General features: G+C 37.5%; 1 protein-coding gene across 4 annotated transcripts; it reads left to right on the top strand.

Annotated features, from left to right (window-relative positions):
- Positions 1 to 157: 157 nt before the first annotated feature.
- LOC110989752 (protein O-linked-mannose beta-1,2-N-acetylglucosaminyltransferase 1-like) lies at positions 158 to 25,942 on the top strand. 4 transcript variants are annotated; one of them, XM_022254354.2, is made up of 23 exons: positions 158 to 713; positions 8,862 to 9,021; positions 9,413 to 9,556; positions 9,733 to 9,865; positions 10,365 to 10,417; positions 10,544 to 10,594; positions 11,492 to 11,706; positions 12,103 to 12,166; positions 12,528 to 12,684; positions 13,011 to 13,132; positions 13,488 to 13,578; positions 13,916 to 14,109; positions 15,020 to 15,109; positions 15,648 to 15,743; positions 16,815 to 16,891; positions 17,946 to 18,039; positions 18,209 to 18,385; positions 18,768 to 18,831; positions 19,266 to 19,481; positions 21,659 to 21,823; positions 22,571 to 22,702; positions 23,474 to 23,577; positions 24,592 to 25,942. In XM_022254354.2, exons 2-23 carry the CDS (start codon positions 8,967 to 8,969, stop codon positions 24,603 to 24,605), a joined length of 2,508 nt encoding a protein of 835 aa, XP_022110046.2. In that variant the 5' UTR covers positions 158 to 713; positions 8,862 to 8,966; the 3' UTR covers positions 24,606 to 25,942. The 4 variants fall into 4 exon arrangements, with proteins under 4 accessions (XP_022110046.2, XP_022110047.2, XP_022110045.2 ...); XM_022254355.2 differs by lacking the exon at positions 158 to 713 and adding an exon at positions 734 to 1,322; XM_022254353.2 differs by lacking the exon at positions 158 to 713 and adding an exon at positions 4,377 to 4,542.

Below are 25,942 nucleotides of genomic sequence, written 5' to 3'. Positions count from 1 at the left end.
TTCGTTTGATGAAAGTGGAAAGGCCTCTGGCTACCATTGAAGTATCATAGTGTTTCTGAAATGCGTAAACGTAACTTGTGGGTGCAGTGTCCCAATTCAAGGAAAATTCTCCGCCAGGCGGAGGCGCAGAAAAAGTACCCCCCCAGAGATTGTTTCGAAAAGAGGGGTCTGTTTGGGCCAGCAAATGGTGGAATTGTGTCAGTATGGCCCAGAATCATCTCTGTAGATTCAGGGGCACCCATCTGGGGGCAAAGCAGACAAAAATGGGATTGAAAATTAGTCAGAAGAGCCCCAGGAAGGTGAGGGATGTCATTTGAAAAATGGCCGCTGGGAGGGCTTGGCAACATTCACTTTTTGGGGGGTGAGTTTGTTTTGGGCGGATAATTAAAAAATTCATTGGTTAACCTACTAAAAATTGAAAATCAAATGAAATCTGAAGGACCAAACAACACATTGATTTTTGTTTGAGAGGCCTCAGGGACTTCAGTTGCCTGCCATGGGGCTCCAAACTTGGTTGATTTTACACTATTTTCAATGGAGCTTGAATTAGTTCAGTGCACCCTTGTAGGCCCTATGTACATTTACATTGTACGTTAGAGTCTAGTACTACAGGTACATGTGTACAGTGTACAATGTACATGTACGTTCTGAAGTGACACCAGACCCAAGGCTTGAGTTAAAGTCTAGACTTTGTCGAAGTCAGAATTGAAGTGGTGAGTATAAGCATAAAATACTTTTCCTGTCCTGAAGCAGTCTTTGCTTTGAAAAGACGTACGTCCCACTTTTTCAGTGTTTGGTTTCACTGAAATTTCCGGAACTAAGCATGCTAAGTCGAAGTCCGTGCTAAGTCTTTGGCATGTTTGGCCTACAGTCAGTTCAACCTACATCATAGGTTCACTACCGCGTACCGTGACTACAGTGCAGTACAGGCCCAGCCTGTTGTGTGCAATAACAAAACAAAGTGAAGTCATGTCTTGCTCAGTTTGATTTGTAAGTGCAAGGCCATGGAGGAGGTAGAAAGGTTTACGTTGAAATGAGTATGACATGTATGATGTGTGACATCATGCTCAGTAACTGTAAGGTTAAGGTTAATGTTGTGAAAAGAGGGCAGGGTTTTGAGTTTTGGGAGTAATTGCAGAATACCCGGTCCCCCGCCACTCTAAAATTACACGAATGACCCCCTTGAAATTGTTGGCTACGTTCACATCACATGTCATGCCACCATTGTTGTTGTTCAGCTGGCTGCAACTTTGTAACCTACCCATGATCTACTGTGTGACTTCGACATCAACATTAAGCAGTCGTAACGGATCTATCACCAGGTACGAGCTACCCACAAATTAGTCTGGTTCCTTGAACAAATTGCCCTTCTGTCTTGTGAACTTGTGGTCAGGAATCAGTCTATTTGTGAACATTCAGGTGGTTTGAAAATAGAGGTTGCTGTTTTGAAAATTTTTAGAAAAAAATGTACAAAAAAAAGTTGATGCGCACGTTCAAAATCGATACTCGACCAGAGACCGACTATTTTTTTGGCCTAAGAAAGCCACATTTTCTCACAATTATGACAATCAGTAGTATGCGCATGATAAGCGAAGGCTACCCCCAGAACTGTGGGGTCTGACATCTGCCCTGCTCTCACAGCTCTGGGGGTAAAGCCTAGGCCTATGGAGAAAACAGGAGCCACTGGCTCCTAGAAGAAAAAAAAGGAGCCAGGTGGGTGACTAACATGGGCATAATCATGATTACCATTGCCATTTAGAATTAAATTAATATTAAATTTGGTCTGTTTTTGTCGCAATGTACAGCATGGCTCACAATTTACAATTCGAAATTTCTAAAGAATAGGATCAGTGCAATAAAGAAAACATTGCCTTTTGCTTTTTTAGGGACTGGCCAGTTTTAAAAGATGAAAATGACAGAAAACATTGGGGGTCCCCAAATATACATCTCTGATTCCATAATGGGTGTATATATCTACTTCACCATGTTACACACACAGCGTTTCACATCTGGGGGTAACGCACTATGCTCATCAGCATATATGCATACAAAGACCTTCATCAATACCTCCGAAACAAAATTATATGAAAAAAAAAAAAAAGAGAGCAAAAAGAGTAGGTCCTACTAAGTTAAATAAGTTAAAAGAGAACTAGTGTGACCTGCTGACCAGTTTTTGACATGCTTGAAATGGGTGTTACTCTATAAATGTAGGCCTTTCGAAAAACAGGAAAATACAGGAGAACACCAGAAAACACCTGAAAACTGGGGTTGATTTTAGTCAGTGCATAATAAATGAATAAAGTCAACAAAATGTCCAAAATGGGAACTAATTTTATTTTCAAATTTAAAACAATATTTAAATTTCTTTTGTAAAATACTCTTTTTTATAAAGTTGGAGAAAATAGTGTAATATTTTCAAAGCTTAGGTCAGACCATTGATCTAAAGAAAACTGTCAGTAACTGGCAGATTTTCTTTTGGGTATGCTCATTAGCATAAAAAAGTGCCCCAGTTTTGAAAAAGGAAGATTGTTCGGCTGAAAAATGGAAAGATTGTGGAAATATGAGCCAGGATCAACTCCCTTGGTTTAGGGACATCCATCCAAAGGTAGCATTGATACAATTATGGAAAAAAATGGTCCTCAGTGTCCAAGAAAGTAGAGGGAACCTGTTTAAAAAATGGTTGTGAACAGACTTGGGAACTATCACTTTCACCAAAAGTTGAAAAGAAATGGAAAGAGTAAGGTCGAGACAATTTCAATTTGGTTTGAGAAACTCCAGGAATGTTAACTTGCATTTAATTGAGCCCCGAACTTTGTTGATAGTGCATTGTTTTCAGTGGGGATTGAATTTGTTCACTACACCCTTCAACCGCATTGCACCATGTATGGTTGACTGATGGCTAGTTACATGTACATGTATGCTGGCGCCCTCTGCTGGCTGACCGGCCTTTCCCAACTATGGCCCAGTTTTAATTTGGCCTGAATGCTGTAGTTGGGGGTTGTATATTTTGGGACCCCCTTTTTGTCATTTTAATCTTGTAAAACTGGTCAGTTCCCCCCCCCCCCACGAAAACCAAAGGCAATGCTCTATTGCGCAGACCCTACTCTTGGAATTTCTGAATTATTATAAATTGTGAGAATACATGTACAAACATGTATATGACTTTCCCACTGATAAAGCAGCCATGCAAATTGGAATCCACCATGTGTCATGTGCTTAAATGAAGTTTCCCCTCATGATTGCCCTCGACCTCACAACATCGACTCTACAGATATTGAGTATGATGTCATAGTCATCTACCAAAATGATTCCAAAAGTCAGGAGACAGTCAGGAGACAGTAATGGAAGGAATAGCCGGGTGGGACTAATGAAATGAACTGTATTAGGAGTGGCAAGCAAAATGTTCAGTTGTGATCAAATTACTGTCAGCTGTCAGCTGCTGTATATTGAAATTTCCTAAACTATTTTTAGCTATTGAAACTGCATATAATGTCCAATGGCATAAATGGGCAAAGAAATTACACAATAAAAGACTTACATTAATTTCATGCAATGCTCAAAGAGTATTGAAATATTGAAATATATAAAAGAAAAATCAAACTGTCAACATACATGTACCTGTAGATTGACAGAGATTTTAGAGCAACTATTGCGATGAAATATAACCATGGATAAGTTTTGCCTCACTTTGTTTCATTAATGCCTAAACACTACATGTAGGTTACATATGAATGCCTGAGCTCTGTCATGACGGTTTGTACACTTTATTTTTCTTGGTATGTTTTTGCCATTCATGATGTTTTGTTTGTGCGCCCTTTTCTTGGAATATTTTACCCATGATCTGTGACCCTAGTACTAGTAGAAACCATCAAGGATGAGTTAAATGCATTTTTACATGTTATGATGTACTAAATGTATGTAGCTATTACACTGCTTGGCCATTAGCAGAGCGTTCCCTTATACATTCATGGATTCAGATGCCTTCACATTTCCTTTGGAATCACAGGGGGATAGATAGGTCCGGTAATTGGTTGCAAGGGAAAAATGCTGACTTTCAATAGTATAAAGGATGGTAGTACCGGGGGTACATACGCATAGTTGGTTTAAGTTAATGTATAGCCCATGTTGTCCAGTTGAAGCCAACCATGGTAAGAACTAGCCAACCATGGTAAGTACTAAATAATTTATGGAACAATATACATGTACACTCTAAGTATCCATTGAATGCTGTCTAGGGGGACTGCTGACTGTTGTTATGGTAACCCTTCCAGGTGTTTTAATATGAGAGAGACGGTGTTTATCCATGCTTTTGTTGTCATGCGGGCGATCTCTTCCACAGATCACTTGATGTTTCAGGAGGACAGGAAAATTGAGCCTGTGTATCTAATTAATTCTTATTGTTAATGTTGTACGTGCCTCTTGTGAATTTGCTACATACAGCATGTACATTTAAATGTGTAGAATCATCAAGAGCTATTGATTGACAGCAATTTAAAAGCCAAATTCTGTAGAAAAGTTAACTACGATTCAAGACCACCCATGGTAGGTTTTTCATGTGTTTAATTCTTGGCAATAGGTCAGTGTGAAATTTGTGGAGTAACATGTGTTGCACATGTACATGTACATTTGTATGTAGATGAGCTGCCTTGAGGCATCCTTTCCTTCTTGTTTTGGAGTGGATAGGATTTATTTGATTTTGTTGTTTTGGGATTTTTATGGTTTAAAAGAAAGGACTCTTCTCTTTTTTTAGGGGGTGTTCAGTAGGAGATAAGCCCCATTCATGTAAACTTTCCCTACCTTTGTAGGTCATTTATCAGAACTTTACATTTTTGTGAATACATGTACCTACATGTACATTTCCACAGATAGAGTAGGTATGACTTATATGTTGAAGCTTGTGAGAAGTCAACTTATAAGATTTTTAATACAGAAATGTGGAATGTTCCAGTTGGCCTAAAAATTAAGGATTTTGTGATTGCCCATCTGTTGGTGCGTGTAACATACATGTACTGGTAGATCCAATATGTTTTTGAAGCATTTGTTTTGATATATCTCTTTGGCGCAGGCAGGAGGAGTGCCACTTCTTTGAAATTGTATGAGGTGCCTGTAACTTATTCAGAGTAAAAAAAAAAATTGGTTAGATTTGAAGGCAGTCCAATGTATGTGCGGAATGCTGGAGCACTAGAGGTCATGACACTGTGGGTGTATTGATCTTTGCTTGGAACAGTGAGGTCCAGTGGGAAGTATTTACAATCTATCATGTTAGTCTTTGACCTGGTTGGTAGTGTTTGAGAGATCAGGGAACTCATAAGTCAAAGGACAGTGATAAAATGTTCAGTTAGTGATAGTTTATGCTTTCTGAGTGCTGTTTTCTCTGAGAGATATCTATCTTGAGTGGTTTGATGAGGAACACTGTGGTGTTTAGGGCAATTGTGTTGTGGATTTATTTCAAATAGAGGAAACTACTGCACAAAATTGGGTTGGAACCAACTTGGGTTCCTTTGATGACTACTTGTAGTCATACTTTTACTTGTAGACCTGTATATTTTGGGGTGTTTACATACCTGGTACATGTATGTAACATCAAGTTTTGGCACATGTACATGTATCGGTAACTCTGCTTTCACAGCATGTCATATGGTGAAGGTTTATGTTTTTCCTCCTCCAAAATTGATGACACTACTGCAATGAGTTCAGAAGCTTTGAAGATCTGCTTGAAGTGAAAAAAACTCTTTAACTATGGTAACCTGCAGCCATCAGTCTTCCATGCCATACAAAAGGCCTAGGAGCTGTCTTTGAGCCTCAGTTTGGAAAACATTGTACATGTACATACCGGTAATGTCCATACTCTGCCTTGGGCAGCAGCACTCTCCCATTCATGTTCATGTGTCATTGGTTAAAAAGAGTCATGTTGGTTGGAAGTATTCATTTTGTTGGTAGCGGTGTGACCGTAAAGCGTGCATTTCCTAGTCGTTTGTGAACCAGTTAAGTTCAGTTCCGACGAAAGGAGCCTCCCTTGCCAAGAAAATAGTGCCCTCTCTTGGTCCAGATTGATGATTCTAGGAATGTGATGAGCGTCAACTACATACATGTACATGTACACAACACAATGATTATGATACTTTCATTCATTGGTGAATAAAAAGGCACATTGAAATGATGAGAATTATTAGTAGCTGGCTTGGAACAGATTCTTTTGATTCCCACATGATATATACAGGACTATTACTTATTTAATGTGCAGGGATTAAATCCAAGACATAGAACCCATGCGCTACCTTGAAGAGACAGGTGATTGAGGCATATTGAACTTACCAATGCCCTGAAGCCCTCAGCAATAAAAATCATTTCTACATGTTTAAAAGATTCCAGTGGTACGTACGTGTACATGTAGTGAAATACATGTGTGTTATAATGCATGCATGCTCTGTCTGTAATCCTACATGTACATACGTGTACATGTACCAGTACATGTACTGTACCGTTTAAACTGAGTTACTATCAGTTATCTTGTTGCAGGGGAAGGGAACAGAAGAAGGACTCTTATCTCAGTTAATGATTAAACTGAATCAGCCATTGCTTTGCCTAGGTAGCAGCATTGTAAGTGGCATGTAGAGTGGACTGTAGCAGTGTACATGCATGTAAACCACCAATGATGTCCCTTTTGATCATTCCCAGTTGATGGTTTTGCATTAATGAGTAGATGGTTTTGAGTTACATGTATGTCCAAGTGGTGCTCTCTTAAAGTGATGAATGCAGTTTACCAGGGCAGCTGTCCATATCTGCGTCATATTGTGTGTATTGTGAACATACATGTCCATGTAGATTGGCAGTGACACTACATGATTTATCCCTTGACTATTTGATTGCTTGGTTGACAACTCATGGCAATGTCAAAGTAACAGATCAGTTACAGGTAGACTTCCTTGCCACTTGTTGATATTTTGCATGGATGTACCTGTACTTCTGTTTCCCTTTAAGCAGGAATGAATCAAACTACCGGTACATGTATCATCGCCCACCTGGAACTACATGTACTTGTACCATGCTAGTACATGTGCATGGAATTATGTACATGTAGTGATCCACTCAGGATGGAATGTTTACATTTGGCCTTAAACGTGACTTCTGGACTACAGTTCAAGTGTTTCACCAACAGAGGTTTTTGGCCCTCTCCAGAGGAATACATGTACGTGTAGTTGACCGATATGACACCTGATGAGCTGCCGTAGTAAAAGAAATCAGAGAAAGGAATGATGTTAATAGAAAGGAGATGCATGGAGGTGTACAACGTACATGTACCTGTCAATCTGCAAACATTTCTGAGCACACTCAGCACAGATTTTGAGTGAGGAGTTAAGGATGTCTTCCAAGTGAAGGTTGTTTACTAAATGGAACTTTTGAAGTTATTCCTGGAGTATTGGGTTCACAAGGGAATTATTTGGAGATTATTTGAGAAGTCATAATTTTATGCTATGCATGACCTGAAGCTGTAAGATGGCTTTTTACCAGGTAGAGTATTAACCTTACTCTAACAAGTGCAAATGTAAAAATCTGGCTTTACAGCATTTTTAGGGATTATTGAACAGTCCAGCCACTACTGCTTGACTGATGTCTCTGGCTTGTCAAAATATGTACAGTTTACATGTACATGTCTACCCTGTATACTGTACTTAAGACTTGAAGGTTTTCATGGTGAAAGAACTATGTGAGTAAAACGATTGCGGTTACACCATGGATCAATCTCTTTCTTGAGTATGTGTGGTTCTGAGAAGAACCGGACAGAGTACACTATTCGAAACGTCGAGTTATTCCCCAATTCTTCTCAGAACCACACATACTTAAGAAGAGACTGATCCACGGTGTAACCGCAATCGTTTTACTCATATACTGTACTTGTATGTGGGTAATTCCAGAAATTAGGGGTCCATTTTCTTTCGTGTCCTTGTCACTTCTGACATATGATTTTGTAAGTTTAGAACACATTTTCTAATATTCCAGAGTGATGAATTAAAGCAAATTACTCGCCAAACAAATAGTAACAGGGGGTAGTTTGAAATCAAGAACAAAGGTCAGATGTACCAGGGACACAAAAATGTCACACTTTTGGACCCTTAATTTCTGGAATTACCCGTATATGTACCAATAAGATGTCTTTAATGTACCGTACATTGTGGAGAACTAGTTATGAAGCTCTCTTCCTGCAGGTGTTCCAGGGTTTTGCAGAGAATAATTTTTCTCACAGATCCATGACATTTTCACACCAGACAAATCTCAGTCTTGCACGCATTCGGCGTGCATGCGAAGACCATCCTAGATTGTTACCTATGCGGTGAATGCGTACCAAAGGACTGTCAATTTCATTTCAAAACATGCCCTCATTTGTTCCTGCTCAGAGCTTGCAAGAAATGCCAGAATAAAACCTCATGTAATATGACGAGAAAGGCATATAATGCAAAATTGGAAAAAGGCAGTAAAACCACATTTTGTTGTGTGTGAATAGCAACTCACAGTACACTGTCCTGTGTCTCAGTGGTGTTGGCTCCAGTGTTACTCATTTGGTGGCAAACGTTCGGTTTTATGATGGAAGAAACATTTTTAACTACATGTACAGTACTTGAATCAGGAATTAAGAAGACTTTTTTCATCAATAAAGTGAAAGAGTACCTACATGTACATGTACGTGTATTACATCTCATGAATTTATTGTGTTAGTCTGTATTTTTTCTCACTTTACGTTGTGAAGAATAAAAAACTGTCAATCAAATTAGAAATGTTTTTATTTTTAGTTCTTCAAAGTTTTTAAAATTTGCCATTTCAGTTTGAGTTATTAACTTCTTTTCACAACTATTCTTTCCCAGCCCCGTCTAACTGCTGCAAGACAAAATCCTTACAGCAGGAAAATACTTCACAGTAGGAGATCTGGGTTAGACCATGAGTCGCTCAGCTGCTGCAGATGTTGCCTCATGTTTCCTTACAAGGTAGCTGGAGTTCTCATCAGACAAATGAGAAGGATGAGACGTAAGTCACAGGGGTATATACTGGAAGGATTCTCTGGATCATTTATGTTGCTGGGTGAAAGAAAGTAGCCGGGGTTACTATGAACTCTTCTGAGTTAAATGGTCTGAAACTCAAACATTTCACGTGTGTAAGGGGTTTAGAGTAAGTCAAGCTCTTTCCTTCAACATATATTCTGTCAAACTACTGACACAGTCTTGAAAAACTGAAGAAAGTGAGTTAAGGATGTTGAAAGGGTTATTGTTTCATTACATCAGAATAACAGCAACAGCACTTTAATGCTACAGATAAAATATGATATCTTGCATAAGAAAGCAGTGTATTACCTCAGCAAAATGAAGCTTTGCCACTCACCAGTTTATCTAGTTTGTTACATAATTCTTTTCCTGTTTAGGTCAGTATCAAGTGCTCATTCTGCTTGCTATTGGTGTAGTGTTTCTCTGCCTATCACGAGTCTTGACAGGCTCTTCCACTGATGAGTTTCAACAGTTAGAAGTGCCAAGACATGCCCAGTCTCAATCCCATGATAAAACAGTGGGTGAGTATCGAGGTGTTTCAGGATGTGTAGGTTATTGATCACGTGATCTGCTTGTAAAATGGATCCTGAAAGGAATTGGATCGTTACTTACTACAGGATTAATGTATCTTTTAATCTGAAAAGTTAGTCGTGTGAAGTGTGAAATTTTGAGCTTGGTTGTTTTGCATACTCGTCAGGTGAGAAAGTCCTCTATGAGAAATCTACAGTGTGCAACAACCGACGGATATGTCGCCTTGGTCAAGTGGGCTTCCATTTAATGACAGGGTTTGAAAATTCACAGAAACCCTACATTTGCCTCAACAATCAAATGTAAGTAATATTACGTAATCAAGTTACTTTTTTTTTTAGAAAACAATCACATAGGTTTTCATCATGAAAACAAAACAGCCCTCTTTCGCTTCAAGATATCTTTACAACTAAATATGTTTAGTTTGTTGAAAAGGAATTGTTGAAAAATTGCATGTTTCAGATCAGAGGAAGGCTGTTAATTGACTTCTCAAAAAAGGAATATGCATGTATGAAGAAAATCAAACATTCAGTCTTAAAATTTATCGCCACTTCAGAGGCTTAAATATGGACATACTTCAAGCAAGCCTCGACATGTACATGTACATACATGTAGGAAGCACAAGTATTATTTTGTTTGGCCTTATCTGACGATGAACAAATTGGCAAGTTATTCTAAGGAATAGGTAAGTAGATAGTCAGAGATGGGTGAGTGGTGGGTAAGTGAAAAAAGTGAATTCGAGGCTTGACTCCAAGAAGCTTTTTAGTGTTTTTTGACAAAAAATCATTTACCTCCCTACAGAGTTTTGAAGGATGAAGATTCAGGCAGAGGACTTAATATGGTCGTCATGGATGGTGAGATATATGGTCCAAATTTATCCCAAAATTTTGAACACAAGGAAGAAAATACATGGACATTTCCTCCTAACAGATTTCTACAGGTTTGAACAAGCTTTTGAATTTTGTGTTATTTTCATGCAGGTAATATCAAAGAGGTGGTTGTTAGCTGGCATGCTGACACATATTCTGAATGTGAGTAATTATTTGATTTGTGTGTTGCTTTCTTGTTAACTTCACCCCTCCCACATTCACTATTATTTCACACCTATATTGGCATGATGTCAATGGACAAAGGACTACTCGTACAAAACCCAACCATTATCACAGATTTTAAGTCCTGAGAATTATTAAAATGGGTATGCCTATCCTCTTGAGATGTGACTCCCTGAATGTAATTATTGTTTGTAGGGATGAGGCCTGCAGTGAAAAATTGTATAAAAACAAGTAACTTGTGACAAGTAACAGATTTCACAAATTTCAAAATAAGAACATTTCTAATCCAAGGAGAGTATTTAGGGGATCTGATGGAGTGCAAACTGTGTTAAGAGCTTTAATATTAAAAAAAAATTCTTTTGCAATTGTTCATGGGAAGAATAACATATGTCATCAGCAGGGAGCAGATTTAAAGGTGATAAGCATGATTATAAAATTTAGATCTCTGCCATTCAAATGTAACCACAGGTTTGCCAGTTGTGGATGATTATAAAATCAAGTTTTTTTTGTGAATGATTATAAAATCAAGGTGTTTTTGTGGATGATTATAAAATCAAGGTTTTTTTTGTGGATGATTATAAAATCAAGGTGTTTTGACTCTGTTGCAGTGTTGCATTCAAGTCTGTCACAAGTCCAATTACAAGTCCCTTCAAAAGGCCAGTTGTAAGTAACAGGGTGCACAGTGACAAAAGAATGCTTTTGTCAAAGCTTATTTGAATATCTTATGCATTGGCTTAAGACTGAATGACTTATGATTGACGTATGATGGACTTGTGATGGACTTGCTGGGACTTGTGATGGACTCCAATATTGCACAGCTCTGTTGGGAAAGCATTTTATGAATACCAGCATGATGTAATTTTTTTGATCCATCAGCTCCACCTTCTCTGATCAACTTCTTGAAAAAAATTGCTGCCAAAGATGTGCTCATCATTGTTACTGCTGATGATGCATTCCGTATGTTGTCCAAAGAAGTCAAAGACATTTTATCCAAGGACTTCAACAGTCAATATATAAACCAACTGGCTTACAGGTCATCCTGGGTGTTTGTTGGACAGAAGGGGATTAGAACATCAGCTGGAATTGAAAAGGTGAGATGATGGCCTCTTGGATTGAATTTAAAGACAAAATCACATTGAAGATGACTTGTGAAACCAAGAATATTACGGTAGTTTGCAATAGTGAAATATAACAGAAATGGCCTGCTCATGGCAGATATGATATGGAAGGACACACGACAAGCTGGCTCTCACAAGTGGTAAAGTTTTAATGGCATGCAACCCATTTAGCTTTAGGCACATATTTGCTTACCCAAGTTTTGACCATGTTAATTTTTACCATTATAGATGTAATTGCATATACCGTACATGTAGATTTGCACTTGTATTGTTGCATGTGGTCGTATGTGCCACTGATTTTATTGTAAGTATGCAGTTCGACATTAACTGTGTGATTTCATGTACTTCATATTTGGATGTTTCTTTTAGTTGAACTTGATACACGGGCAGTGGGCTGAACGAATTGAACTCCGTGGATGCTTGGCATTACCCAGTAAGCTTGGAAATGCAATTTAAATACAGTTGTGTTAAACTCTAAATTTATGACTAATACCTTTATTCCTTCTCCATATAAATGCTTATCATATAAAGAAAATGACAGTGAAGATATTCATACATGTTCTCATTAAAGGTTTTGTTCAATCATTGATTTCTTCTGCGTTTGTTGTAATTCAAACTGAACACAACCCTGAACCACATGAAGGGTTATTAAAGAAAAGATGGTGGAACTTTACAAGGAGCACTTCAGATGGTCTGGCTCTTCATGGTTTTATCCTGAAGATTAGAAACAATTAGAAAACTTTCTTTTCCTATCCAAAATTTACATGCTGATATCCCATTTTCATCCTTTTCAGTGAACACCAATGGCAGTGAGATAGAGTCACGACGTGACCTTTCCAGTAACTGTAATATACCAGATTGTGGGAATGATAAAGTTTCACTACATGTTGTAGCTGGTGATGCTCATGGTGCTGTGCTACAAACACCAAGTGTCTGTGTTGATGGTAAAAAGTAAGGTTGACCTTTGACATAATCTAGGCTTAACCCTAACCTTGCTAGATCCTTAAAACTTCATATGAAGATTTGGAAACATTCTCCTGGCTTGGTGATGTTATCATGGTTGAGGGAGGTACATGTGCATGATGCCCATCAGAGGTATGGAATACTTAGCTTTTTAGATAGCTTGTATATGCATGACTGTTAAAGCAGATGATGTGGGTCAGTGAGGAATTATTGATTTCCTCTTTCCTCCTTACATATAATAGCCATCATGTTTAAGTGTTCAGGTGAGGAAGGGATATTATGTGTTCTGTTTTTCCTTTTCCCTTTATTGATAGGGTGATGGGCCCAGAGAAGACAAAAAATTATAAACCAGGCTCCCGAGGGTTAAACTGCATCATCTTTGACACTGTGCAGATGAAAGTTGTAAAAATTGGACGTTTTGACACTTACGAATCAGGTAGAGTAGGAACAGAACAGTTTGATTTTAGCCAGTTCTTCCTAGAAAATCTCTTTGATTTACAAATCAGAGAGCTTTGCATGTTGGTGTGCTTACTGCTCAAGTTATGTAAATGTGCTACGAGTGGACATATTAAAAATACCCAGATTTGCTCGACTTGTGTTCAGCAGGTACCAGGCAAACGGTACCAAGGAGCTTTAAAAATGAGGATTACTTCACTGTTTTAACATTTGAGGGTGTGCAGGACATATTGCCTGTGTGTTTCAAATTTTTTGCATTATTTAGTATGAACACTGCGTAAAGATTCTAATGTACTTTCAAAATTGATGACAATTGGGTCTTGGTTTGTCTTCAGTTGTTGATGAGGGCCTCTTTCAGAAATTCTTAGAGGGAGTGGAGGTGGGGCAAATCGTCATAATAGCAACGCATGATGAGGCATCCAGAAAGTGAGTAACATTCATTTCATCTCTGAAATAGCTCAGATTGTTTGCCTATTCTGGTCGCAATATTCAACTACAAATGTAGTTCAATGAAGATAAATTCAACTTAAAAGTTAAATGAATGGACTGTAATGCTGGCAGTGGGATAACACGGCTGAAGCATGCTGCAGTTTGGGTTGTCATTAATTAGGTATTGTAAATATTGTGGTTTTTGGAAGGCTCTAATTTGTTAATGTAATTATATCCAGAGGTTCATAGATATACTTTATTTTTGAAATAATTCTAGTAATGAAATCCACCTGAAATAAGCCTAATACATAGATATATTCTGGTCCTCATCCAGGATTTCGTTCAAAACCAAGGCTCTGATGAAAGCTTTTGGGAGTAGCAGGATTGAGGATCTGAATTTCCGGGACACCTGGGTGTTTGTCGGTCAGAGAGGAATCCAAGGTTATACTCCCTATGAGAAACTGGGCTTCAGGCAAGGATCAAAATGGGGGTCGAAGATGGAAATCAAGGAATGTATTCCCACCAAAAGTAAGATTCTCAGGAATAGCTGCAATTTCTTGTCTTTCAGTGAAAATATTTAAATGTTAAGCTTTGCCTTTCCTGGTAACAGCATCTCTTTATATTTGACAGCTCCAACAAACAGAATTCTGTTGAAATAACATGAGAACTAAGTGACAGAAACAAACTCATTCACGTTGTTTTGCAGAGAGGGAGAAAGATGTGGGATTCAGAAATCTTAAGTTCTGAGAAAAGGGGCTGTTTCAAGATAAAGGCACTGAAAGTTCCAGCAGAAATGCTTTGTCAGTTTAATGTTTGATCGTATAGTTTGAAATGATGCATTGTAAACTGAGATAGGTTTACTATTAATACAGTACCTGGCCTCCTCTACCTAACCTAACCCTATCACGTTTTGTCTAAACTTTCTGCTGAACCTGACAGAATCCAACTGCAGAAAAGTGTAAAGCCTTCTGAACCTTACAAAATTCCATAGCTGGAACAAAAGGCCCCCTTTTCACTGCTCATATTAAGAAAATCCCACAGAAAGTTAGAGTTAAGCCCCTACCCAGCAAGAGTCACACGATCTTCTGAGGATGAATTGAGCACACCATTTGGAGAACTAAATGAAAATCTGTCCTTTCAAAACCACGCAACTTTCAAAAGAGATGAGCTTCCATGGTTGTACTGCAAACCCTCCAGATGTTGTTCATGTTCATCATTCAAACCCACAAGTCTCATCTGCTGTTTGTTTACTTAGAAGCTAAAGAATGACCATAGTTTTAAGTCTTGTGACTTGTACATGTATTTATTGGGATAAACTGACAAACTTTTCATGTTCGAATGAGTAAAGCATTAGATTCGTTAGTTTTTTGTATCTCAGCAGATTATTTGAGTGTCCTGTTATTTCAGTATGTCAGCAATTCATTTTGCTTTTTTCCAGTTGTAGGAGCGTCTGTGGTGTCTTCTATTGGCAATCGAAAACGGCAAGAATTCTGCAAACAGTATGACAATTACCCTGAGTTATGTTCTGGTGAGTTCATTCAATTATCGATTCTGTTTGCCTAAATCTGATGGTGGTTGATGCCATTTGGATTCTTATCATCAAAAAGTTGAGAAGCAAACAAATACAGCCTTGAATCCTTATACACTGCTCAAAAAATGTTAAGGACCACTTTATTCTTGTAATTTTTTTCCAAGCTATGAGTGGGGTTTAGTTCTTTCATTTTTTGTTTGTTAGATGGTGTTCTCTTTGGAATACAAAATTTAAAAAATGTTTCAGAACATCAAATGCACATTTTCAGCCATAAAATATCTCACATAAAAAAAGTATATACAAAATAAAAAGTGGTCCTTAAACTTTTTTTGAGTAGTGTATTTCATTTTCTCTGTAATTTTTTTTAATAGAGTTAGTTTGGTGGCTAAACGGCATCCTTTCCACAGTTGAATCTGAAGTTGTTTTGCAAAATTAGACAGTGCCATTGTTTAAAAATACCTGATATGCAAGTTGATATTCAAATATTTGTTGATTTGAAATAGTGAAACATGTTTGACGAACATATTTGTTCCAGACAAAAATGTAAACAAAACCTTGCGACCTTTGCCTCTTGATGACTCAACACTGACAAGTAATCCTGCTTACAATCTGCCTATTGTTGTCGTACCAGGTAAGCTATTACAGCCCTGGAATAAAGTTGTCTCCCTTCTTGAACTTGCTTGTTAACTTTCTCTGTGGTCTTCTTGAAATTGGTTACTACCAGTATTTAGTGCAAAGTAATATGCATGTACTTGTCACGTGTAAAGGCGAGTGTTTGTACTTCCATTGAGCAAAGCTTAAACACTTGTCAGCTAAATGACTAATCTTTTACTTCAAATTTGCTTTGCCTTATATCTAAAGAAATCTGCCTTGAAATGAAGGATTGCATGGACTTTCTTTGTCTATTTGTGTTGATGTTTGAGCTTGCCATCTTAAACATGCTTGGTATTGTCAGATTTTCATACCACAGGGCCTGCAGATTAAGCTTGTGAATGCCGTCACATTTCATTTCTGATGCATCTTGTTTCTTCTCATAAACAATTGTTTCTGATGGAATTATTCCTTTGTATACTTGTAATTGTTCTAGCTTCATATCATGAGAAAGTGCCAGGAAAACGGAAGTATAGTATATGCAGATCAGAAATCAACTGTCTAATATAGAGGTTTGGCTCTACTGGCATAGTCAGAAATGTTGTCAGAATCATTTTAATGGCTTGAAGAGTATTTTATGTGATAATTTCAATTCTGCCTGTGGATTGGTTGGTTTGTACATTGTAAGAACCAGTCAATGAATAGTCGTGACATAATTCTTGGATATTGTACTCTCATTATGCCCAGGGACCCATTAACCCTAACCCCCAAGGATGTATGTAAAATCGTATTGAAATTGGGGGATTTGGGACTGTTAAGTTTAACCATGACATCCTTGGCTCTCTTACCAGAAATCTGCCTTAACCCTACAAAATCATACACTATTGAGTTTGCATAAAATTGGGACATTAAACCCCATGTTGTCATAAAACCATGGGCCCTACATTTCCTAATCCATCAAATTAATGGAAATCGTGTGTTAGGCTTCTGTGGGTAGGTCTGGATTGGAATATGTGGATATGTATTAGCTATGTTATTTCATTTGAATTGTGTCTGTCTGAAGACCCAAATCCTTGCTTGTCAAGATATTTAGCTTCTTTGTATTTTGCAGGGGTGGAATTGGAACCTCTTCAGAAGTGTTTGTCCTCGCTGATTGCTGTGCCTGGTCTAAAGCCTAACAATGTCTTGGTGGGTTGGCTGCTAACATCATAGAGTTTCTTTTCAGTGATGATGTAGTCTAGGGGTCAGTTTCATGGAACTACTGTAACAGACATGTAAAGCACAGATACGATAGATTTCAAACTTCTTGCATATACACCTTTCTTCTAAATAAACCTTCTGTAATGTATATTATGTATGAAGTTTTGTTCATCAGCGTCTTCAGTTGGTCTTCATATTAGGCATTTGTTTGTCTGCCAGAAATTGAAAGAAACTGTTTCAATTTTTAGCCTTTGATTAAAACACCTCTGTCAATTTTACTCAAGCAGTTCATGCTTATGCTACCGTTTAATGCACCAGACTTGTTCCCTTAAAAATAAGAAATGGAAAATTAAAAGATTGCCTAATTTTTGTCATGAAATCCTACCTTATGTTCTAAGTGTTTTTGCATATTTTTTGTGTGGTTAGGACCAGTCCCAAGACTAGATTCAGTGCCGCTACCAAGCTTGAGACTCAAATTGAGACTGTTGGTGCTGTTTAGGTGTTGTGATGGTGTAATGATAGTCTTGAGGGGTTTCTACTTGTAATACTTCTGGTTTATTTACAGTCATTTGCAAAAGTTTAGGACCACCCATACTAAATGCATTAACCTGAAGAAAAACCAAACTTAAACCAGTCAATCATGGCAACTTACATGTATGTTTATTTTCAATGTGTAACCTATGTATATTGGTTAAACAGCTATTATGACTACATTTCTGTGTTTTGAAACGTTAACAGTCTAATATTTAGTGTGCCCTCCTTTCATACTGATTACTTAGACTAGCTTTTTTTTTTACAAAGGCTGCCTTACAGACAAAATGCCATTCAAGACCTACTTTCGCAAAAAAAATCATCAAATGGGTATAGAGCACTACACTGATGTTACGCACCATTGTAAAAACATGTCAAGTAATCGTTAAATGAGACAATTTAATGCAAGACCAGTGACAGAAATACCAATAAAATTCTAGGTGGTCTTAAAGTTTTGCAAATGACTGTACTATAGACTAATTCTATTTGGGTTCTTACTACTCTCCTATAGGTGGTACTGAATGGTAATTTTCCTGAGCCAAATGAACTAGTCCGGTTGTATGACTTTGCCATAGAGTACATCAAACCACAGGCAGACTATGCAGGTGAAGTAATGGACTTGTTTGTTACTTGACATATTACACCCGTTGAGTTTCACAATACTAATTGATATAGTTAATGCATTCTATGCCAATTAACTCCAATTTATGGTTTATGAAATATGTGTTAGGTAATGGTGTGTACAGTACAAAGTGTTTGTTTTTCCCTTGACAGCTTTCCTGTATGATGCCATCTCTCGTGCACTGGAACTTTTCAAGGGTAAGGAGAATCTAATTATCCTGGAAGATTATCTAGAGGTGACTCCAGACTTCTTAAGGTATTTCTCTCAGACATTGCACATGCTGGCCAAGGACCCGACTCTTCTGACTGTATCTGCCTGGAATCCTAACGGTAAGAATAACAATTTTGTTGTCTTTTTTTCTGTAACCCTCATTGAGTGCTTGCATTATAATCTCAATACGAAGTCCTGTCGAAATTAAGCATTGTTTAATGTTTTTGCATTTACTTTGGTGATAGTTAAGTAGCATTCAGTAATACATCTACATCTGTAAGAACTCTTCAATTATAGATTGTGTTTGAACAGTCACTGAATGAAATGTCCTGACTGAACACCTGCGTATTCGGTTTCTAAAGGTGTTGTTAACATTGGAAATTGAGAAATGATTTCTGCACAGCAATCATTGTATCCCCACATTGAGATGTAGCCTTGCAAACTTGACTTTGTGTAATTCTTGCTACTTGAAGGTCCTACATAATATTTTGTCTCTGGTAGGATTTGTCAGTACATCAGGTGATGAAACTCTTGTGTATAGGACGGATGACTTCCCAGGATTTGGGTGAGTTCAGCAAGGCAGGACTGAGGGATGCTTAAGGAGGAACTTTTTCTTCTACATCTTATCCATTTGCTTGGTGCTCATCCTTAAGAAAGTGTGCATCACTATGCTAAATGCCTGATAACCTGAGACTGTTACAAGCTGTTTAGTCCATGGATGTGGACTTCTGTTGCCTGAGCTAGTCTAACCTTATCTATACTACTAATAATAATAATCAACATGTGAACATAACTAAAGCTAAATCACAGAGCTTCCAAAGGCAAGATGAGCATAATAATGAAGTAAAGTAGATCAGTAGATAAAACAATGAATAGGTAAACACTATCATTAATAATTGCTTCAAGATTTATTGTAGCATGATTACATTGATATGCATGACCCCTTACAATAAACAGCAACTTATAGTCACTGATTGCATGTATCTATCTTGTCTATAGATGGATCATCCGTCGGTCTCTATGGACAGACAGGATGCAGAAACAGAAGGAATGTTGCACCTTACCTACCTGGAGGGGCTGGTCCTTAGGAGACCTCATGGGAGGTGGGTCTGTCATACCTGATGTGTCAAGGGTCAAACGGATCAAAAGACAAGGAGGGTATTACGAGGACAAACCTTTCATGGTGCGTTACTTGATCAACCGAACAAGCTCCAGGTAAATTGTTTCCTTGGTTGCTAAGGAGAATATGATTATGTCTTGAAAGCAGCAGTGTTATACAGTCAGTCCGCAGTGCGCTGATAAGCCGTTCATTTAATGTGCACCATATGCATGACCTCATTGTGAATACTTAATGAGCTGGCGAAGACGCATGGAATGTGGGCCTCAATGTCCATTTTATTTTTTGATTGACATTGTTATCCATACAGTGGAACACAGATAAAAGACCACCTAATACAGGGTCATATTTATGAGGACAATTTTAGGTGCCAAGTTTTTGTTTTTATTTTCTTTGTTTTCCATTATTGATTATACAAGATAACTATCATAACAAGGTAATTTGTCAAGACCCAAGGACCTTGTTATAACAGTGTTCTGTATTTTCTTTTAAAGAAGTAATCATTCTATCATGCTAGCAAGTCTTTGGAACTTACTTAATATTTGGTGGGCGAAATCTATAACAGAAACAAAGGCTTCAAATTTCAACAAAATAGCCATTTAAAATGCCAAGATTTTCCATTTTTAAAATGTGACTGCAGCCTTATTTCATCTTCATGAAGAAAGAAATTTCATATTCCACTGAAAAACTCTCTGTTTGAGGTTGATTTTCACTTAGTCTAGTCAGGGCACAGAAAATTCCAATGATCGCCAAGAAAACGATGAGGGATTATGCCGCCATAACCAGATCTCAGTCTTCCTGCGCCTTCATTGGTCGAAAAAGACGTCATCAAATAATGCTTCGAATAAGGTGTAGTTTATGTATCATTACTGTATCACAGAACAAGTTGTTTTGAATATCATATCCATTTTTTATTAAATGTATCCAGAGCTAGACCCCTATAAAAAAATGCTGATCTCATTCCACATGTGCCGAAAACCAGCCGAAAAAAAGATGCAATCTCATACAAGAAAAGTGCCAGTAATATAAGTGCAAACACGTGGCCACGTGCTTAATAACATATCAAACGAAAGTCTAGTGCTTCTTCTATCGTTTGGTTGTAATAATTTTGGTCATTATTTGTTATTCTAGTCAGGGTGCAACAATCAAAATCATAGCTCCAAAACATCCTCAGAGTCTTACTTGATCTTCAAATGAACCAAATTATGCCTAAAATTAACTTAATCTAGACAAAAAAAAATGTGAGCTTCGGACTTACTACGCCATCTTGGAAACCCAGTGCTTCATTTGGAACATGTAGTTCATTAAAAAAATTTTGTTGAACTCTTGGCAAAATACGCTCAAGTCTTGTTGCAGATTCGAGCAGAAGGCCATGCAAACAAAGTATGGGATTGACTTCATCAGTGCATGCGCTGCGGACTGACTGTATAGGTCTGTATACTATTGTATTAGTTCAAATGGTGATGAAGAAAGAAATTTGTTTAAGTGTAGGTTCATAGGTACTGTAATCCATGGTCAGAGTTAACTGATCCAAGATTACATAGAACAATGTAACAAAGATCAATGTAATTTAGAACTAAAAACCAATCCTTAGCAAATTTTAATGTTAAGCACTATTATCAGTGAATTGGTTCATAGACAATATACATCATGTGACATTTTTGTCAGTAATTTTGCCAAGCAGATTTTATTGTGCCTAATTCATTATTCTCTAAAGTATCTCACTGAAATTTGTCCATCTGTTGTTAATTTTAATTACAGGTTTTGCCCTTACCCAACAGATATTCCTAAAAACTGTATACTCAGTGCTTGTCTGAGAGCTTCCGAAAAAATCCACAAGCTTACTCGGGTAGGACTCGAGCCCACGACCTCCCTCTTACTAGTGCAGACATCTTGACCACTTCACCACTGAGCTTGCCCATAACAAATATTAATATCCCCGACGCAAAGTACATCTTGACAGTAGTTCGTGGTACCTGCTGCTACATCTGTCTTAGACCGGCTAGCCGACCTCGGCAAGCTCGATAGTTGAGTGGTTAAGTTGTCTGCACTAGTGAGCAGGCGGTCGTGGGTTCGAGTCCTACCGGGTAAGCTTGTAAATTTTTTTTGGAAGCTCTTGGACAAGCACTGAGTACATGTACATAGTGTTTATAAAAATATACAGCAGCTAAGGGCAACACCCGTAATTAAAATTAACATTTCTTTGACAAAAAGTACATCTTGACAATACATCACTTGTTAACTATTCTCTCTTTTTTTCCCCCTTCTTATAAAGTGCTGGTCTTCTGTCGGAACCAACTATGGTCTACAAATTAGATGCCAAAGAGTATGAGAAAGAACTCCTTCGTCTTGTCACTCAAAGTGTGCCATTGAAACCAACTGAATTTACCAAGTGCCTAACTGGAGGCAAACTGTCACTAAAATTGGAAACTCATGCTAAGTAAGTACACCCGTACAGTTCTTGAATAATGATTTTCATGAAAACTTTGTATTTTCCACAAGATGACAAATTAAGCAGAGAAAAATTGTTAAAACTTAGAATTACATCAGAATCGACAAAGTTTTTAAAATATTGTTACATGTATCCCTGATTACGGGGTTAATGCATCCTTGGATCAGTGCCAATTTCTGGAGGAACCTACATGGTACATATGGCGGCCTTTGGGGCTCTGAACTGTTTTCAACCAATTCACATACGGTAGTCTCATGAGTTCCATTGATACCTTGGGGGAAAAAAAAGGCAATTAAACCCTTGCTGAGTGTGCAAGCCTTGTACCTGAACAGCTTGTACTTGATCAAACCTGAGCCTATTCACAAAGCTCAGTTTTGTTTTTAGCCTTAACTTTGTATAGGTTAACATTTTGAAGCCTTTAATGTTCAGGCCCAACAAAATGATTGTAGCTGTTGGATTCATATTGTATAGTTTGATGTTCTTGTAGAATAAAAACTGATCAATACTGCACAAGAATTTTCATCATCTGAGATGGAAAGTCTGAAAGTTGGAGCCTAGAAAGAAACAAGTACAAAACATGAGAAATGGCCAGTGTTCATTCTTCAATCTGTTTAACTTTTGCCAGAAAAAGATTGTTTGGACTCCTGAATCATAAACCCACATACTTTACGAGTTCTTCCAAAGGTGTTTTTTTATCATGGTATTTATCATGGTCATGGTATTTTTTATTTCTAGAAAAATTTATGCGGTTTTCTATGAGCAAGACTCAGTTGATGACCACACACTGCTTCTACAGCTATGCAAATGTTTTGGTCTGTTTGTGTTTGAAGATACCCCTTTGTATAACTTGCATAAGGGAATTGTAAGGTGAGTAAAAGTCGGAAATTGTTGAATGTGCTTTGGATGACACAAAGAATCTAATGTGTTACTCAGTGGTTGGATTTTTAATTGAAATAATGTAGTATACCATTGAAGTCACTATTTATTGAACCAGCGACTACAAGTAACAAAAAATTGGTTGAAGGGCTTTTTATTGATATTTAAAATGAAATTATAATAAAATTCTACCCCAAGTTTCCTTATATTTACCAAAACTTTGGGAGTTTTGCCTGTGATTAAATTTTTTTTACATTTTTGAATTATTTAATTAATTTTTTGTAATTTGAAACTTTTGAAATAAAGTTTCCTTGCAAAATAATCAGTTTACGACTGCTTCCCTATAGTCACAGGTGTATTGCCATAATGCAACCTCATGCTGTAATGACTTCTTTATACATGTTTAGTTTCACTCTTCTTCTTGTGCTTAGAGAATGATAGAAACCTGTTTTGCTTGTTCTGGCCAAGCAGTCAGTTACACTGCCTTGCTATAACATTCCCTCATCTTACCTCTGTAATCCACACAAACAGTAAAGCATTATGGAGGTCAGTCTTGGGAAACCAAACAAGTCACGTAATCTGTGAATTGATACATTACTGAAATTTAGTTGAAATAAATACACGTAAGTTGACCTTGGAATTCACTGGCTGAATTCTATGGCTAGAGAAATCCAACACATTACAGGTTATTTCATTGATATTGAGGTACTGTTTCATCTTATAGATTTCAGTTTTAATCATACATGTACTTTGATATTACAGATTTACTCACAGGGGAAATCATGTCATCTTGATTGGCAGTAAAACTGTTTACTTTGACAACCGCCCAAAGTCAGCAGAAGTTCTCTCAAATCATGGCAATACTAGTAAGTATTAAGGTATCTGAAAATCTTAAATCATATTTAATCATGTGTAACTGTTGGCTTTTATTCATTTCCACAAGTTAAAAATTTACTCACACAAATAGAGCCTTAACCACTTCATGCCGGGGCATTTTTCAATGATGATGATGCTGGGCCGGCATAATTATCATGTTTTTCGCTTTCAAAATTCTTCAAAAATTCGTCATTTCATTTAACGGACGTTTATAGCCGCACGAAATAATCTTTAGGCACTACTCTAAATTGACGGGTGACCTTCATTGACGCCCTAGTATTTCATCCAGGCCTGCAGCCTTGTAAAAAGAGCCTAGATTGTGCGGTGTTATGTAACTTTCTTTTGTTCACGAACCTGGCTCAGTTCACTGCTGACCTCTTTTCAATAGGGGCCAGATTAGCGTGCAGCGGTGCTGTGTGGCTCATCGCTGCAGTGGTGGAGCGCTTTTGTCCCTGGTGGTAATCCGCTCGCTATAAATGCCCCAAACCCTGGTATACGGTTTCAAAACAAGGCTGGATTATTACCACTTTTGAGAGTAAAAAATGTTGATAATGCCCAGCAGCCTGGTCTTTGTTCGGAGTACGGTCTTTTGTTACAGGGCCCTGTTTCCTTTGTCCGAGTTCGGAGACCCCGGCCATGCATATGAAGTATACGTCTCCGATTCCAGAGTCCCCGGCAGGAAGTGGTTGAAAGTTCTAAGTTCACTGAGTGGAAAAGAAAGGCAGCCTATCATTGGGTTGGATTGTTTTCAATGGTAACCATGTATTGTAAGATCTGGATATTGTTGGGATAGTTAAAATGTCAGGAAGTTAGGTAAATAATATTTATAACAGGCCTAACTCCGAGGGAATTTTGTAGCTTTTTCTCTTGTAAAGCTGTAAGTGTCATCCTTGCTAATACATGCTACATGTAATGATACATGTGACTCATTGGCAAAGCTGCGGGAGGGGTTGAAAATAAAGAAAAGCTTGAATTTTACTCTTTTCTTGTTTTCTTGCCTACAGATGACAAAGGTTGATGGAATGAAAATTTCAGGCAAAAGGCAGATAGCAATTATTCCAGGATATAGCAGTCATTTTTTATGTGCAGCGTAAGAAATCTTTCCCTTTTAAATTTTTTACACATTGTTTTATTATTTTGCCATGAATGTGACACAAACTTTGTGCATTTAATAATTTGGGCTAAGTTTAGATGTTGTGTTTTTGGGGGGGTCAAATATCAATTTATCATCCTAGCTGCATATCCCCATTTGAAGATTTTTCTTTAGAGAATACATAGAGAGAATTGTGTGGACTTTCTCTCACAATAAGACACGTACCTTGCATTACATCATTGCTGTAAGTTTGTTACTTTTACTTTATAATGTAATATCATGTTTGCTGATACAGGGTTCTATGGCAGTCTTGTGGGTACCATCCTATCCTAACATGCTTAGGGCCACATATGAAGCCAGATATAGGAAGGAGAGTACCTCCACCTTTGTGTTGGTCATTGTTTAATCAGAATCTCAGGAATTCTTTACAGACATCTGGGGATGTGTTAGGTAACAATAGTCTAGAGTGTGTATAGAGATTGGACAGGCATGGGACAGGTAAGGGGGGTTACCCGTAGGTCCCTTATCTTGCTGGGTTAGGGCCTGGTCTCTTTGACAACAAAAGAAAAACATGGAATTATTGGGCTTGTAGAGCGGATTAGAAAGAAAGCCTGTATTATTTTGATAAATTTGTCCCCCCCCCAGAAAAAAATTAGGGCAAAAAATGCATTCCATTGTATGTTGCAGTATAGTAACAGGAGGTTTTGTATATTTCGTCTCTTTTTTTACTTTATTGAATTTTTTTGAACTTGGATATATTATATCGAACTTTGGGGAAACCGTCATTTCCACTTCCATTTTGATGTTCACTGTAAAGATTTCCTATTACAGCCATCAAACGTTGCACTCGTCATTCTGGGTTTTTCATTATTTTTAACATTTTTTTTCATTACTTTTTACAATTTTCTTTTCTACCTGCCCCTTTTATAAATTTTATTCCATTTGGTTTCCTTTTCAGCTTACTTGCTGTTTATATTATGCTTACACTTATTGAAATGTAATAAAAGAAATATTACATTTATTTTGCTTGCACTTTTTCAACCTGTTACTTATTGCATTAGATACAAATCAAAACTTTTTATATAAATATATGCAACTGAAAATTTACTTGAATTCAAAGGAGGTGTACATTTTGTTGAGACATTTGTAAAATATACCCATTTGGATTAAAGGAATTGTTTAACAGACCTCTGAACAGATTTTTTACTTTTGTAACTGTGTGAGATTAAATGTAATGGTGCCCTTTGCAACTATTTAAAATA

This window comes from Acanthaster planci, linkage group LG04 (genome assembly GCF_054643075.1).
Source record: "Acanthaster planci isolate LZ-2023a linkage group LG04, COTS_SCS, whole genome shotgun sequence".
Classification (NCBI taxonomy): Eukaryota; Metazoa; Echinodermata; class Asteroidea; order Valvatida; family Acanthasteridae; genus Acanthaster; species Acanthaster planci.
This window is presented reverse-complemented; position numbering and strand designations above follow the sequence as displayed.

Coding starts and splice junctions, on each gene's coding strand:
- LOC110989752 (XM_022254352.2), top strand. Junction 9,022..9,412: donor ACAAATGAGAAGGATGAGAC/GTAAGTCACAGG, acceptor TTTCCTGTTTAG/GTCAGTATCAAGTGCTCATT. Junction 9,557..9,732: donor ATCCCATGATAAAACAGTGG/GTGAGTATCGAG, acceptor CATACTCGTCAG/GTGAGAAAGTCCTCTATGAG.